General features: G+C 41.0%; 1 protein-coding gene across 1 annotated transcript in view; it reads left to right on the top strand.

Moving 5' to 3' along the window:
• Positions 1–12,341, top strand: part of LOC143292714 (tyrosine-protein phosphatase non-receptor type 23-like) — a 47,924-nt gene extending 35,583 nt beyond the window's left edge. The window contains 7 exon segments of the mRNA XM_076603234.1: positions 258–322; positions 1,258–1,395; positions 3,935–4,063; positions 5,439–5,491; positions 6,185–6,289; positions 6,883–7,082; positions 7,981–12,341. Of these exon segments, the coding sequence (XP_076459349.1) occupies positions 258–322; positions 1,258–1,395; positions 3,935–4,063; positions 5,439–5,491; positions 6,185–6,289; positions 6,883–7,082; positions 7,981–8,759 (1,469 nt within the window). The 3' untranslated portion in view covers positions 8,760–12,341.
• The last annotated feature ends 211 nt before the right edge of the window (positions 12,342–12,552 follow it).

Here is a 12,552-nt window from a genome sequence, read left to right as displayed (position 1 = left end):
TTTTCTTTTTTCTGTCATTGTCATCAAAAAAATTACTTTTATTTTTTCAGACTTTGTCTTTCAGCTCCTTTTCCCTCATCCAACCATCACGCACTTTGTTTTTTTGTTTTTGTTTTTTGTTGTTGTTTTTTTAAATATCTCTCCTTATAGCTTGCTGATGAGATGTATACATTGATGTGGATTGTGTTTTCATGAACAATGTTTCTTTGGTAATGATTAGCTGAGTTTTAAATGTTGATGAAAATTGTGTTTTGCAGATGATGAAACCAGGGTGGTCCTGTCAACAACCAAAGATGACTACATTAACGCCAGCTGGATAAATGTAAGTGGCTTTGGACTTGGAGCAATCATTACTTGAATATAGGTGAATCTCATTTACAGATACTACCAGGTAATATATATTCAAATAAAATATTGTCTGGTAATGATGCAGCTCTCAAAGTCTTAGTATGTGTCCAGAATGGTGTAGTTTGAGCAAGTGTCTGAAATCATGACTTGAAATATATAGTTGAATCTCACTTACAGACACCAGGTAGCATTTACTAAAATAAGATATTGTCTGGTAGTAGTCCATACACTCAAAGTCAAATCTGTATCCAGAATGGTGCAACTGGAGCAAGTATCTGAAATCATTACCTCAGTGTAGTTCAGTGTCATTTACAACAGTACATTCAGTTATGATACGACACAACACAACATGACACAATACAATACAATACAATACAATACAATACAATTGCAGTGCAGTGCAATGCAATGCAACACAATGATAACTCTGTGTGTGTCTATGTGCAGGACCTTGCACCATCGTGCCCCAAGTTTGTTACCACTCAGGCCCATACAGTACGATATGTGACACGTCACGATACGTTACGATATACTACAATACAATGCAATAGAGTGCAATATAATACATTGTGATACAATACAATACAGTGTAATACAATACAAGACAATTCAACACAATGCAACACAATGCAGTGCAACACAGTACAGTACGCAATACAATACAATACAATACAATACAATACAATACAATACAAAGATAACTGTGTATCTGTGCAGGACCTTGCAGCATTGTGTCCCAAGTTTGTGGCCACCCAGGCCTATACAATACAATATGTGACATGACATGACATGATACAATACAATCAATACAATGCAGTGCAATACAGTACAATACAATGTAATACAACACAATACAATACGATACAATACAACACAATGATGACTCTGTATGTGTGTGTCTGTGTGCAGGACCTTGCACCATCTTGCCCCAAGTTTGTGGCCACCCAGGCCCCACTGACGGTGACCATGACAGACTTCTGGGCCATGGTGTACGAACTGGGCTCTGAGGTCATCGTTCAGATCACCAGTGAATATGAGACCAGTAAGGTAGGTCAAGGTGGACGTTAACTTACTCTGCTCCATGTACAAGTGAATTTGTACCTTGATTACTTCCCACCTGTGGATTGGGCACAAACATACTGTTCTAGTTTTTGTTTGTTCTTGCTTTGTACAGTTGGCACTGGGTACAAACACACTGTTCTAGTTTTAGTTTGTTCTTGCTTTGTACAGTTGGCACTGGGTACAAACACACTGTTCTAGTTTTAGTTTGTTCTTGCTTTGTACAGTTGGCACTCTAAGCTGACCTGTTTGAGGATTCGGGAAGTGGGAAAAGGAGGAGGCTTTGTTCGGCTGGTGAAGTCAACAATTCTCCTTTGATTTTAGTGCACCACCCTTTTGTCTTTTTTTTCTTTTTTAAACTGAAGTAATCTTATGTTTTGCTGGTCCAGAGGAGGTGTAGCAGGCATGTAGTTATGGGATAGGAAGGGTTAAGTACTGGCTTGTTGATGTTTCTTTCGGTTACTTGCTTTTTCTGTTATCAGGTAGTTAATAACAATGCTAATTTAATTTATAAAGTGACTTTCCTTGTAAAACATGCTGGGTTGCGCTGTTCAGAGTAAAAACTAACTTGTAAAACATGCTATTCAAACATAAAAACGACATTTTACTTGGATAGCCCTGCACAGACATCCAAGCAAACACTCGTAACAATGATTTATGTAATAGATACTCTCACAATAACATCACACACAATTTAACACTCAACATACATATCATGCGTCACACTACCTAAATGATTCTCCCAACTTTCATTTACTGCGTCCTCAAAAAGACACTGGATTGTGTTTGTGCATCTGATGTTTGAAAAGGTTAAGGAACTGCAAAGATGTAATATTTTGACTGAGGGCCAAAGTATAAAACTGAGAGTTGGTAAGCATAACACAGGAAGAGCAGTATGGTAGTCTTAGCTTGTGCTTGAAAGTTTACTTTTCAAAAGTACTCTGTCGCTGTTAAACAGACTTTCATTTGTCCTGTGTTGCGTTTTGTGCAGGCGGTGAAGCTACAGATTCAGTACTTCTCAAGAAAGGAGTTAGCAAAGTCCTCAGCATAAACATAGGAATTTCATAATTTTGTGTTTGTAGCGGTGGCCGAGTGGTAATGCACTCCCATGGAAAACGAGTTTCCACGAGGTCGAGTCCAGCACTGGACTGGGATTTTTACTCTCCCCCTCCAGTAGACCTTGAATGATTGATGTTCAAGGTGCTAGTCCTGTGTCCTGTTCACAGCATAGACTTAACACATCTAGAAAAAAAACACCATGGCAGCAAAGGGGTTGTCTCTGGCAAAATTCTGTAGACAAATTACTTATATAGTGCCCATCTTCATTCAGAGACCAAGCTCTAGGTGCTTTACAAACACAGAGTCATTTGAACAACAGGCTGCCTTCCCGGGTAGAGCTGACTGACATCTGTCTTTAGGCGCTCATCATTTGTTTCCTGTGTCATTCAGTCGGGCTTCAGTTACAGATTACAGATTTGCACAGATTACACCCAGAAGTTAGGGGGTAGGTGTCTGCTGGGTACTTTACCTTTTACAGGAGCCTATTCTCTTACTTAGTTTCACCATACAGCACTGGCTGCGTTGGGGGTGAGAACAAAAAGGCCACTGAAACAAGACACTGTGTCATGGGGTATCATCAAAAATCCGCTTTGATAGTGAAACAAATGCACTTTCAGGCTGAAAAACAGAAGGGGGAGTGGGGTCAGCACTGTGCTGCAAACAACTCACTCTCCATGGGGAGAGTATCTGGAATTTCATGCAGAGAAATCTTTCCTGGACAAAAAAAACAATAAAGTTTATTTGTTTATTTATTGAGACATCTTGCTATAGCGCATATTCTTAAAGCTCTGTGCGCTTCAGTAAAGTAATACAATACAATCTCAAGAGACGCCAGAAGGTTAACACCATTCCTGCATCGCTGCCTGCAGGCAGCCATTATATATATGCAGATATTGGATGTCATCAGGTGTGTCTGGATTGATTGTTTTTTGTGTAGGTGGAAAGCATGAAAGGAGAGTGGGGGGAAGGTGGGCTGAATGGGAAATTGGGTTAAGAAGAGAGAGAGAGAGAGAGATCCTGGTTGATTGAATATTGTCTGATCCTTTAGGGCATCACGTGTTATGTGACAGTAGGGAACTGCAGAGAATGGAGCAGACATTGGGCTTGTTCTGACTGATGGGCACAAAGACAGTAAATGCAAAGGCAATATTGTGTTTGTTTTATCCATGTGCTGCCCAGGGTTGGTTTCTGTATATTTTTTATAATAAAGATTAATTTGACTTCTACCACTTTTACCAGTACTAAGATCATCATCCCAGGGGTTTGTTTTTGTTTTTAAAATGGGGGTTATCAGATAGAAAAATAATCTGAAAAGCTAATTTGAAAAAGTAATTTTGACAACTGTGGTCACGGTTTTAACAGTCCCTGAAAAGCATCAGGTATTTTTAATCTTAAGATTCTAAGTGTTGATTTTTCTCTTCATGATTTAAAAAGAAAGTGCACTTCCCCCCCCCTGTGTTCCTGACAGAAATTCCCAGTGTACTTCCCCACGGAGAAGGGTCAGCAGATGGAACAAGGGCCGATGATCGTCAACCTGCAGTCAGTCAAGTATCGGCAGCTGTGGACTGAACGCAATATTTACCTCAAGCATAGCCAGGTAACTGCTGCCTTGTGAAGAGGTTCACCGTCCACCGCACAACATCCACACCATGCATGTACACACACACACAAGTGCACACACGCACACAATGCATACACACACACACACACACAAAAGTGCACACATGCATGTGCATGCATATGTGCACGCATGAACACACATGCGCATGAATATACACACATGAACACACAGAGACATGTACACACACACATGCATGCACATGCGCATGCATGCACGCACCTGTGCATAAAAACATGCACACATGTATATGCACATACACATGCATGCCCATACACATACACACATATGCACACATGCATGCACACACACAGACACACATATCCATACACACACACACACACACACATAGATGAGAAAGAGAAAAAAAAATCATTCAGAGCTATTGACGAGTTAGTAATGAGAATTAAAAAAAAAAAAAATCCTCATGAAAAAATAGCATTGTCAGTTTCAATCAGTAGTCACCAGCTGTCAGTTACGTCTTTGATTCTTTGTCATCAGCTCATATTAAGAAAGGAAATATGAAAAGGAATACGTTTGGAGACCCAAATATGATTTTAGGTAAATGTGGGTCAGACCTGAAATAACTCTAGGGTATGCAGATATGTATGCCAGAGAGAGAGAGAGATTTATATCTTTTTGCTTTAACACCTTGACTCCTGAACCTTGGTGAAATGAGATCAGAGAGCAATAGTTTTTAAAAGGCAGTTATTGCTTTTTGTGTACTCCTTAATGGTATAAGTGATTTTGCTGAACAAAATGAATGTAGAACTTTCTAAGAAGCAGAAGTCTTGATTAAAAAAAAAAAAAAAAATGGTGACTGACATCCTGACCTGTCTTATCTCCATAACTTGACAGCCCTTAAGTGATGAGTATACTCAGCAGTTAAGGTGTTAAATAAGTAAGTCCAAGGGTGGGCAGGTACATGTATATCACTGAGAGAGAGAGACAGACAGACAGAGATAGACTATAGAGAGAGAGATAGTGTTTATGTGTAGTCTTCAGTTTTGTGTTTCCACTTTTAAGTGATATGAGAACCTCCCCCCCACCTGCCAACCCCTAATTTCCCCCACCCCCCTGCCCCAATAGAAAGGTTTAGGGGTGTTCAAAAGGATGTCAGTGTTTCTGGCACTGTGGGTGTATGTGTAAGTGTGTGTGTGTGTGTGTGTGTGTGTGTGTGTGTGTGTGTGTGTTCTTCTTTCTTTTTAATGTCTTTTCACATGTATATTTTGGGTTAGGATTGTGTGTGTGTGTTTGAGTGCATATGCTGTATATTTTTGTGTATGCGTGTGTTAATAAGAAAGAGCTTGAAAGGAAAACTGGCACATATTTATGTGCGTTTTTGTGCTTTCAGACAAAACAAGGAAGAACTGTGATTCATCTGCAGTTCAAGACCTGGCCCGTCAGGTAAGCTGACAAAGAATGTTTGTTCAGTATAGTATTGTGTTCTCTGTGTGATACATTCGCCTGCAGATTGGAGGGTTTGTGCTGAGTCCTGGAAGTCTAGAAAAATCTTGGAAACATGAGAGATCCATTCCCAGGGCTAGAAATGTCCTCAGTAAATTATGTTTTGATTTGAAAAATGGCACAGCTTTGGGGGCCCTGAGGCACACAAGCCCGCAGCCCACCCCACCCGGCCACAGCAAGGTGGCAGTCCTTGGAGGCGGCAGTCCGTTGGGCACCTGTTTACAGGTGGTGAAAGACAGGGCCTGCTTTATGCTGCAGAGTAGCTATCGCGGTGCAGCACAGTGTTTATTCATAAAGTGATGCAAGATGGCTTCAAGTCTTCTTCAGACTTGTATACTTGAACCAGTTTTTTTATTTTTTTATCTTTATCAGAAGAGGATTCAGTTAGCCCAGTGTAGTGACTGAATAATGAATTTTTCACTACTCTTTTTTTTTCTTTTTTTTTCCCCCTTTTATATGGATGAATAAAATGGGCAGAGTTTTTTTTAAATATTGTTTTCTGTCATTGGTGGTGTTGTGGGGGATGGGGTGTGGGGGTTGACAGTATTTGTCTGTGTACAAATGTGATGCCTACATTACAGTTTGTTAATTCTTGTATGAGTTTGTCATTTATTCATTTTCGTTTCTTTACAGCGGGTTCCCAGAAGAAGTTCCACACATCATCCGCTTCATCTCTGAGGTCCACAGTTTTTATCAACAACAGCGCAGCCTCCTGAAACCTGTCATTGTGCACTGCGGGTTAGTCTTGTTCTGTGTGTGTGTGTGTGTGTGTGTGTGTGTTTGATTGTATGTCTTTGTGTGTGTGTTTGTATATGTGTGCCTGTGTTTGAGTGTGTGTTTAAAGTGTGAATGTGAACATGTGTGTGTGTCTGTGTGAATGTGAGTGTAAATGTGTCAGTGTTAGTGTATGTGTGTGTTGGTGTGTGTGTGTGTGTGCGTTTGAGTGTGGGTGTGTATGTGTGTATATGTGTGCATGCGTGCGTATGTGTGCATGCATGTGTGTGTGAGTGTGTGTGCGCATGCGTGTGAATGTTTGTGTGTGCACGCATGTGTGTGTGTGTGTGCGTGCATGTGTGTGCAGTTTGTGTAACTGAGGTGAAATGAAGCCTGGGTGTGTCTGCTCCCTATGTGAATCAGACTCAGAACCATTTTTACTTATTTACCATGAAAACCATAGATAAAGGTTTAGAGACACAACAGCAAAGGGTATTAAAACCAATCAAACTGAATGTAAGAGGTATTGAGATACATAACCTGATGCGTACTTTGAAACATTCATGGAATATAATATGAACATGAACTCTGTGTGTGTGTGTGTGTGTGTGTGACAGGAACGGGGTGGGCAGGACAGGAGCATTCCTGATGATTTACACAGGTATGCAGGAGATGCTGCACGGCAATGGGCTGATCGACGTGCCGGCCCTCGCCAAACGCATGCTGCAGAAACGCAAAAACCTCATCCACAAGAAGGAGCAGCTCAAGTTCTGCTATGACGCTCTGCTCTGCTTTGCTGAGGATTTCCTCAAGAAACGTGAGTGAACTTGACAGTGTGTGTTTGTTTGTTTGTATGATAGTCAGTCTTGTCAGACTATAACCATCAGAACAGCAGAGGAGACAACAGCCTTGTTCTCATTATTTGGGCTAGAATTTCATTATAGTGGCAGAGTGTCTTGCCCAGGTTACATACCCAGTGCCTTGGCCAAGAGGGCTATAGGACAGTCGGCACTGGGATAGTCCCCACAGGGCAACTAGCCCCCAAGGCGGAACTTGACAATAGTGTAAACTTATTCAGTGCTTTACATAGTTCTGTTTTATTTAGTTTAGGGTGTTTGTTTTTTTAAGAAGAGTGAATGACCTTTATGATAATAAACACTTAATCAGGCATTGCTTTTGTCTCAAGTAGAGCTGAAAGTGTTGCATGTTTGCAAAACTCATAAAGCTGCAAATGAAGAAATAAGTTTTGTAGGAGACATGCATGGTTTGTGTGTGTGTGTGTATATATATATGTGTGTGCATGTTTGTTTGTATGATATCATTCCCATCCATATACAGGGTTTATAAGAACTGCACATCCCTGTGTTAGATATTGATTTGCATAGTTAAACTATGTGACTTAAACAATGTGACTTTGTTCCTTTGTATGTCAGTGTAGTTTTTATTTTATTTTTTTTATACACGCTCTTTTAGGTGAGTACCTTGCAAAAACTTTGAGAAAAAACTGATGGTACTTAGTGAAAAACAAAATGCCTTAGTTGTTGAACAGTCTGTTGAAAAAGAAAGAGACAAGAAAGTGGTCATGAGTGGTTCCTGTCATTTTTAACTTTTTCTTTCATGTTAGGTGCCCTGAGCTCTTAGAGCAAAAGGGTTTTGTGCAAATGAACACTTAAAAAAAAAAATTAAGATTAGTATTGTCATGTTTTGCTTTGCAGGAAACATACTGGTGCAGCACCCCCATTTCGAGAAGAAAACCAAAATAGTGGAACCGGCCTCCAGCACAGCGAGCTCCGACGACATCGTGTTGGGCTCCGTGAACCTGCACACCCTGCAGCAGACAGTGGGCAGACTGCACGTCCACGCTGACAGTGCGGGAGGAGGGGAGAAGACCTCGGTGCCCACCCCTCCCACAGACCAGCCCACCACGGGTACTAAAGACCCCGCACAGCCCATCTCCACCCTGCCAGACCTCATCCAGCAACAGTCACGTAGTGATGCCACCATGGGCAGTGGTGGTGCTAGCAGCAGCTGTGCTGGAGGAGGAGGAGGTTTGGCCTCCGGTGTTGCCCTCTCCCATGCCAGCAGTGCGGTGGACGGGGCGAGAGCTGATTCGACCAAGACCCACAGCCGCTCTGGGTCCAACGCCTCCCAGCAGAGCCTGCCCAGTCTGACTGAGTCGGGGTCGTCCAGAGCCTCGCCGCAGCACGGACCACCACCCCCCTCCTCCTCCTCCTTCTCCCACTCCCCATCCCCTTCGTCGTCCAGCGTCGGGGGAGGTGGTGGTGGTGGGGGCGTGTCGCAGTCACTGGCCGACCTTCAGGACCCCACCAAGTTCACGCTGGGGAAAGGTGAGCAGAAGAAGCGGTTCACCAAGGCCAGCTTTGATAGGAAGGGGTCTGGCGCGGGGCTGGACCTCAAGACCGACCCCGCTGACCCCCTCAGCTCTCTGGATGCCATGTGGAGCATCCACAAGCCAGGGCAGTCAGAAAAGTGATTGGTTGGCTGGTTGAGACGTTGCTGTGTGTGTCAGTTGTGACTGCCATCCCCCAGAGAGAGAGAGAGAGAGAGAGAGAAACAAGCTTGGGGGCAAGTTGGACATTGCTTGGTTGAGATGTTGATCTGTGTCTGTATTGATGGTTGAGATGTTTCTGTGTGTTATGTATCAAAGGTTGGATGTTGCTGTGTTCCGTTTTGAAGGTTGGATGTTGCTCTTTGTCTGGAGTGACTGTGAACGCCCAGAGAGAGAAACAAGCTTTGGGCTGTTGGAAAAGTAATCGATAGGTTGAGATGTTGGTTGCTCTGTGTTGGTATAAACTGCTAACCAAATATGCTTTAAAGTGAGATTTTTGGTGTATTCTTTTTTCAAAGCAGGTATCATAGTACATGTGCTTGTTGTACTTTGTCATTTGCTTGTTTTCTTTTTTGTTTTCTTTTTTTGTTTGTCTTACTTGTAATTGTATGGTTCATTGTTCATCAACCTGAATGGCATTAAAGGTCCTGTTTATATGACTTGTATGGTTCCTTGCTCTTTGACAGGAATGGCATCAAAGGCTTTGATTATATTACCCTTTGTCATACTCGTTGGACAACAGATAATAGGAACTGAATGTAAAATGTGTAAACTTGTGTACTACTACTATTATTATTATTGTTATTATGATTAAAGACATTCCAGAAGAGAACAAACAAATTCTTCAATGTTAATTGCCTCTTCTGCTTTGAAAAAAAAAATTAACCCCTCTCTTTTTTTTTTCATCAGTATCTTTTCTTTCTAGCTGCCCCCATCCCTTCTCTTTTTCTCTTTCTTTCTCCCATTCTCTTTCACTCTCTGTCGCTCCCCACCCCTCCACTTAGCTAGCACTGTTTTCCAGATTTCAGCATTATTTTCTTTTTGATCAAACATTAGGCAGAAGGTGGAGGAGAAGTTTGTTTTTGTTTTTGACATTGCACATGCAAACACGGGTGCATTAATGAGTGATGATTTAATTGGAGTACATCGGCTGTATTTGACGTTTTCAAGTGAAACGGAGCATAACAGGGATTCAGGTGTGATGTGCACTTACTTGGGTAGTGATATCTTCTGTTAGCTGCAGCTTCGGTGTGTTTTCTTGTTGCTTCAATAGAAATACATGTATGTGTGTTGTTTATTAAATATGAAATCTGGGCAACCAAAGTGTACAAAGGTGTACATTTGAATACTTTGTAAATTACTGACAGCTGTAAATTATTCTGTGTAAAAAATTTTAAAAAATGAAATAAAGAAAACTTACCAGGGTTGCGTTTGTTGTGTAAAACAACAACAACAACAACAAAACCCAAAACATTTAAATGCATGCATAAAATGATGAATCAAGTTATTACATGCACAGTTACCAAAGTGGTTTGGTTCTCATGCATTGCTAGTCAGTTTTCATGTATGGCAAATAACTGCATGCAGACTGTGTTATGCTGCCACCCTGGCCCTCGTAGTAACGAGTATGTGTAGCAGCATGTGTATGTATGAAAGAAGTGATCCAGAGGGTTTTGTGTGGAATGTGGTGTTTGAAGGATTAGTGACAGAAAGTTGGCTGTGAAAGATATCAAATATGTGAAGGATCTAGGAACGAAGGGAAAATGTCGGTTTTACACGTATGTGACTAGGAGCAAGTGGCTTCTTGATGCAGGATTTATCTGTGTGCTGTTTGTGATAGAATAGAAGAGAGCAAAGGATGCCAGCCCCGCCGCTATGTGAACAAAATATTGTGTGAAACTGAAAAAAGGAAAATGTTTTCAGACAGTAAACCCTCTCTCTCTCTCTCTCTCTCTCTGTTGACAATTCTGATACATGTGATTTTTTTTTTTTTTTTAATTAAGGAAGCTGTTACTGAAATCTGGGAGCTTTGTTTTTCATACTGTTTTTGTGTTAAGAAATGTTTGCTTGTGGCTAAATAACAGGTCAGTGACAATTTCCTTTTGGCTTTGGGGTTGGTGTTTTGCAGTGTCCTCCCCATCTTTGGCAGTACATTGTGGCCTTGGTGTTGCTTGAAATTTTTTCTTTCTTTTTTTTTCTTTTCTAATCTTAAGAAATGTGAAATTACAGAAGACTGTTTTCTGCCTCAGCTGAAAATAAAATATCTGATTATTTTCGGTATCACAATCACAATCATGCTTTCACCTGAGCAATTTATTTAGTCACTGCTACTGTGATAATGTTTATTGGTGTGCATTAAGATTGAAGTGAAATGTTTCTCTCTTTCTCTTTCTCTCTCTCTCTCTGTCCCTCGCTCTTTCTCTCTCCATAAACAGTTCTGAGCTCTCAATCTCTTTGTGTCTGTCCCTGTCTTTCTTTTTCTGTCTCCTTCTCCTTCTCCCCCCCCCCCCCCCCCCCACCCCCTCTGACCCCCCCCCCCCCACCCTATCCCCCCTGCTGTCTCTCTCTCTCTCGCTTTTTTTCTCTCTCTCCCAAGTTTTGTCAGTAGTTTGTAGAACTTTGCAACAACAACAAAAAACAACAACAAAAAAACATGATTCGTTTTAACGTTGTGGATTGCTCTTGCTTGTTCTCTATGTGCATTTTCTTCCTGAGATTACTGGTAAACAGTCAGTCAGAAACTACACCTGGAATGGATGGTGAATGAGAGATTACTGGTAAACAGTCAGTCAGAAACTACACCTGGAATGGATGGTGAATGAGAGATTACTGGTCAACAGTCAGTCAGAAACTACACCTGGAATGGATGGTGAATGAGAGATTACTGGTAAACAGTCAGTCAGAAACTACACCTGGAATGGATGGTGAATGAGAGATTACTGGTAAACAGTCAGTCAGAAACTACACCTGGAATGGATGGTGAATGAGAGATTACTGGTCAACAGTCAGTCAGAAACTACACCTGGAATGGATGGTGAATGAGAGATTACTGGTCAACAGTCAGTCAGAAACTACACCTGGAATGGATGGTGAATGAGAGATTACTGGTCAACAGTCAGTCAGAAACTTACTTACACCTGGAATGGATGGTGAATGAAACAGGTGAAACGACGGAGGCTAAAAACCTGTTGAAGATGCAGAAGTTGTGCAATTTACTGATGATGGTTTTTTTGTTGTTTTTTAACTTAGGGTACAGTAAGTCCTTTGAGGTTGACACACTTTGATTCCAGGTGATGTGGGAGAATTGTTCCTGGCAATGTGATGATATAAATTCAGTGAATAAACTATCAGAAGAGACAAAGCTTTCCATGACTCATGTGTGATTCCTTCTAGTGTCAGCAACAGAAATTCGTTTTCTTCTTCTTCTTCTCCATTAACTCTGTGAAGTGTTAGTGGAGCACTGCATAGAACTGTTCACAAGTTTCTTCCAGGTCTGTCAGTTGTGGGTCAAAGTCTGGTTTAGCAGCAAGAGAAATTATGGTACAGTTAAAACAAACCAACAAGAAAAAGAAAAAAGTCTGGTGTTTGCTTCAGTTGTAAGTAACTGGGGAAGGTTTTTTTTTTTTTTTTTTTAGTATTCTATGTAATCATTATTTTATATCAGTAATTATAATAAAGCTTGGACATTGATATGCATGAAGTTGATTAAATGATTATGGAAGGAGACATTGACTTAAGCGTCTGTGTTGATCTGTGTGTAAATGTGTGTGTGTTTTATGATGAATCATTGAATGATACAAAAATTCATGTATTTTGAGAGTTGAAATTATCATTTTGTGTGTGTGTCTGTGTGTGTTTTATGATGAATAATACAGAATATTTTGTTTTGAGGGTGGAAACTATCATTTATTCTCCTCTGTGTGTGTGTGTGTGTGTT

The sequence above is a fragment of the Babylonia areolata genome, chromosome 18, assembly GCF_041734735.1.
Source record: "Babylonia areolata isolate BAREFJ2019XMU chromosome 18, ASM4173473v1, whole genome shotgun sequence".
NCBI lineage: Eukaryota > Metazoa > Mollusca > Gastropoda > Neogastropoda > Buccinidae > Babylonia > Babylonia areolata.
This window is presented reverse-complemented; position numbering and strand designations above follow the sequence as displayed.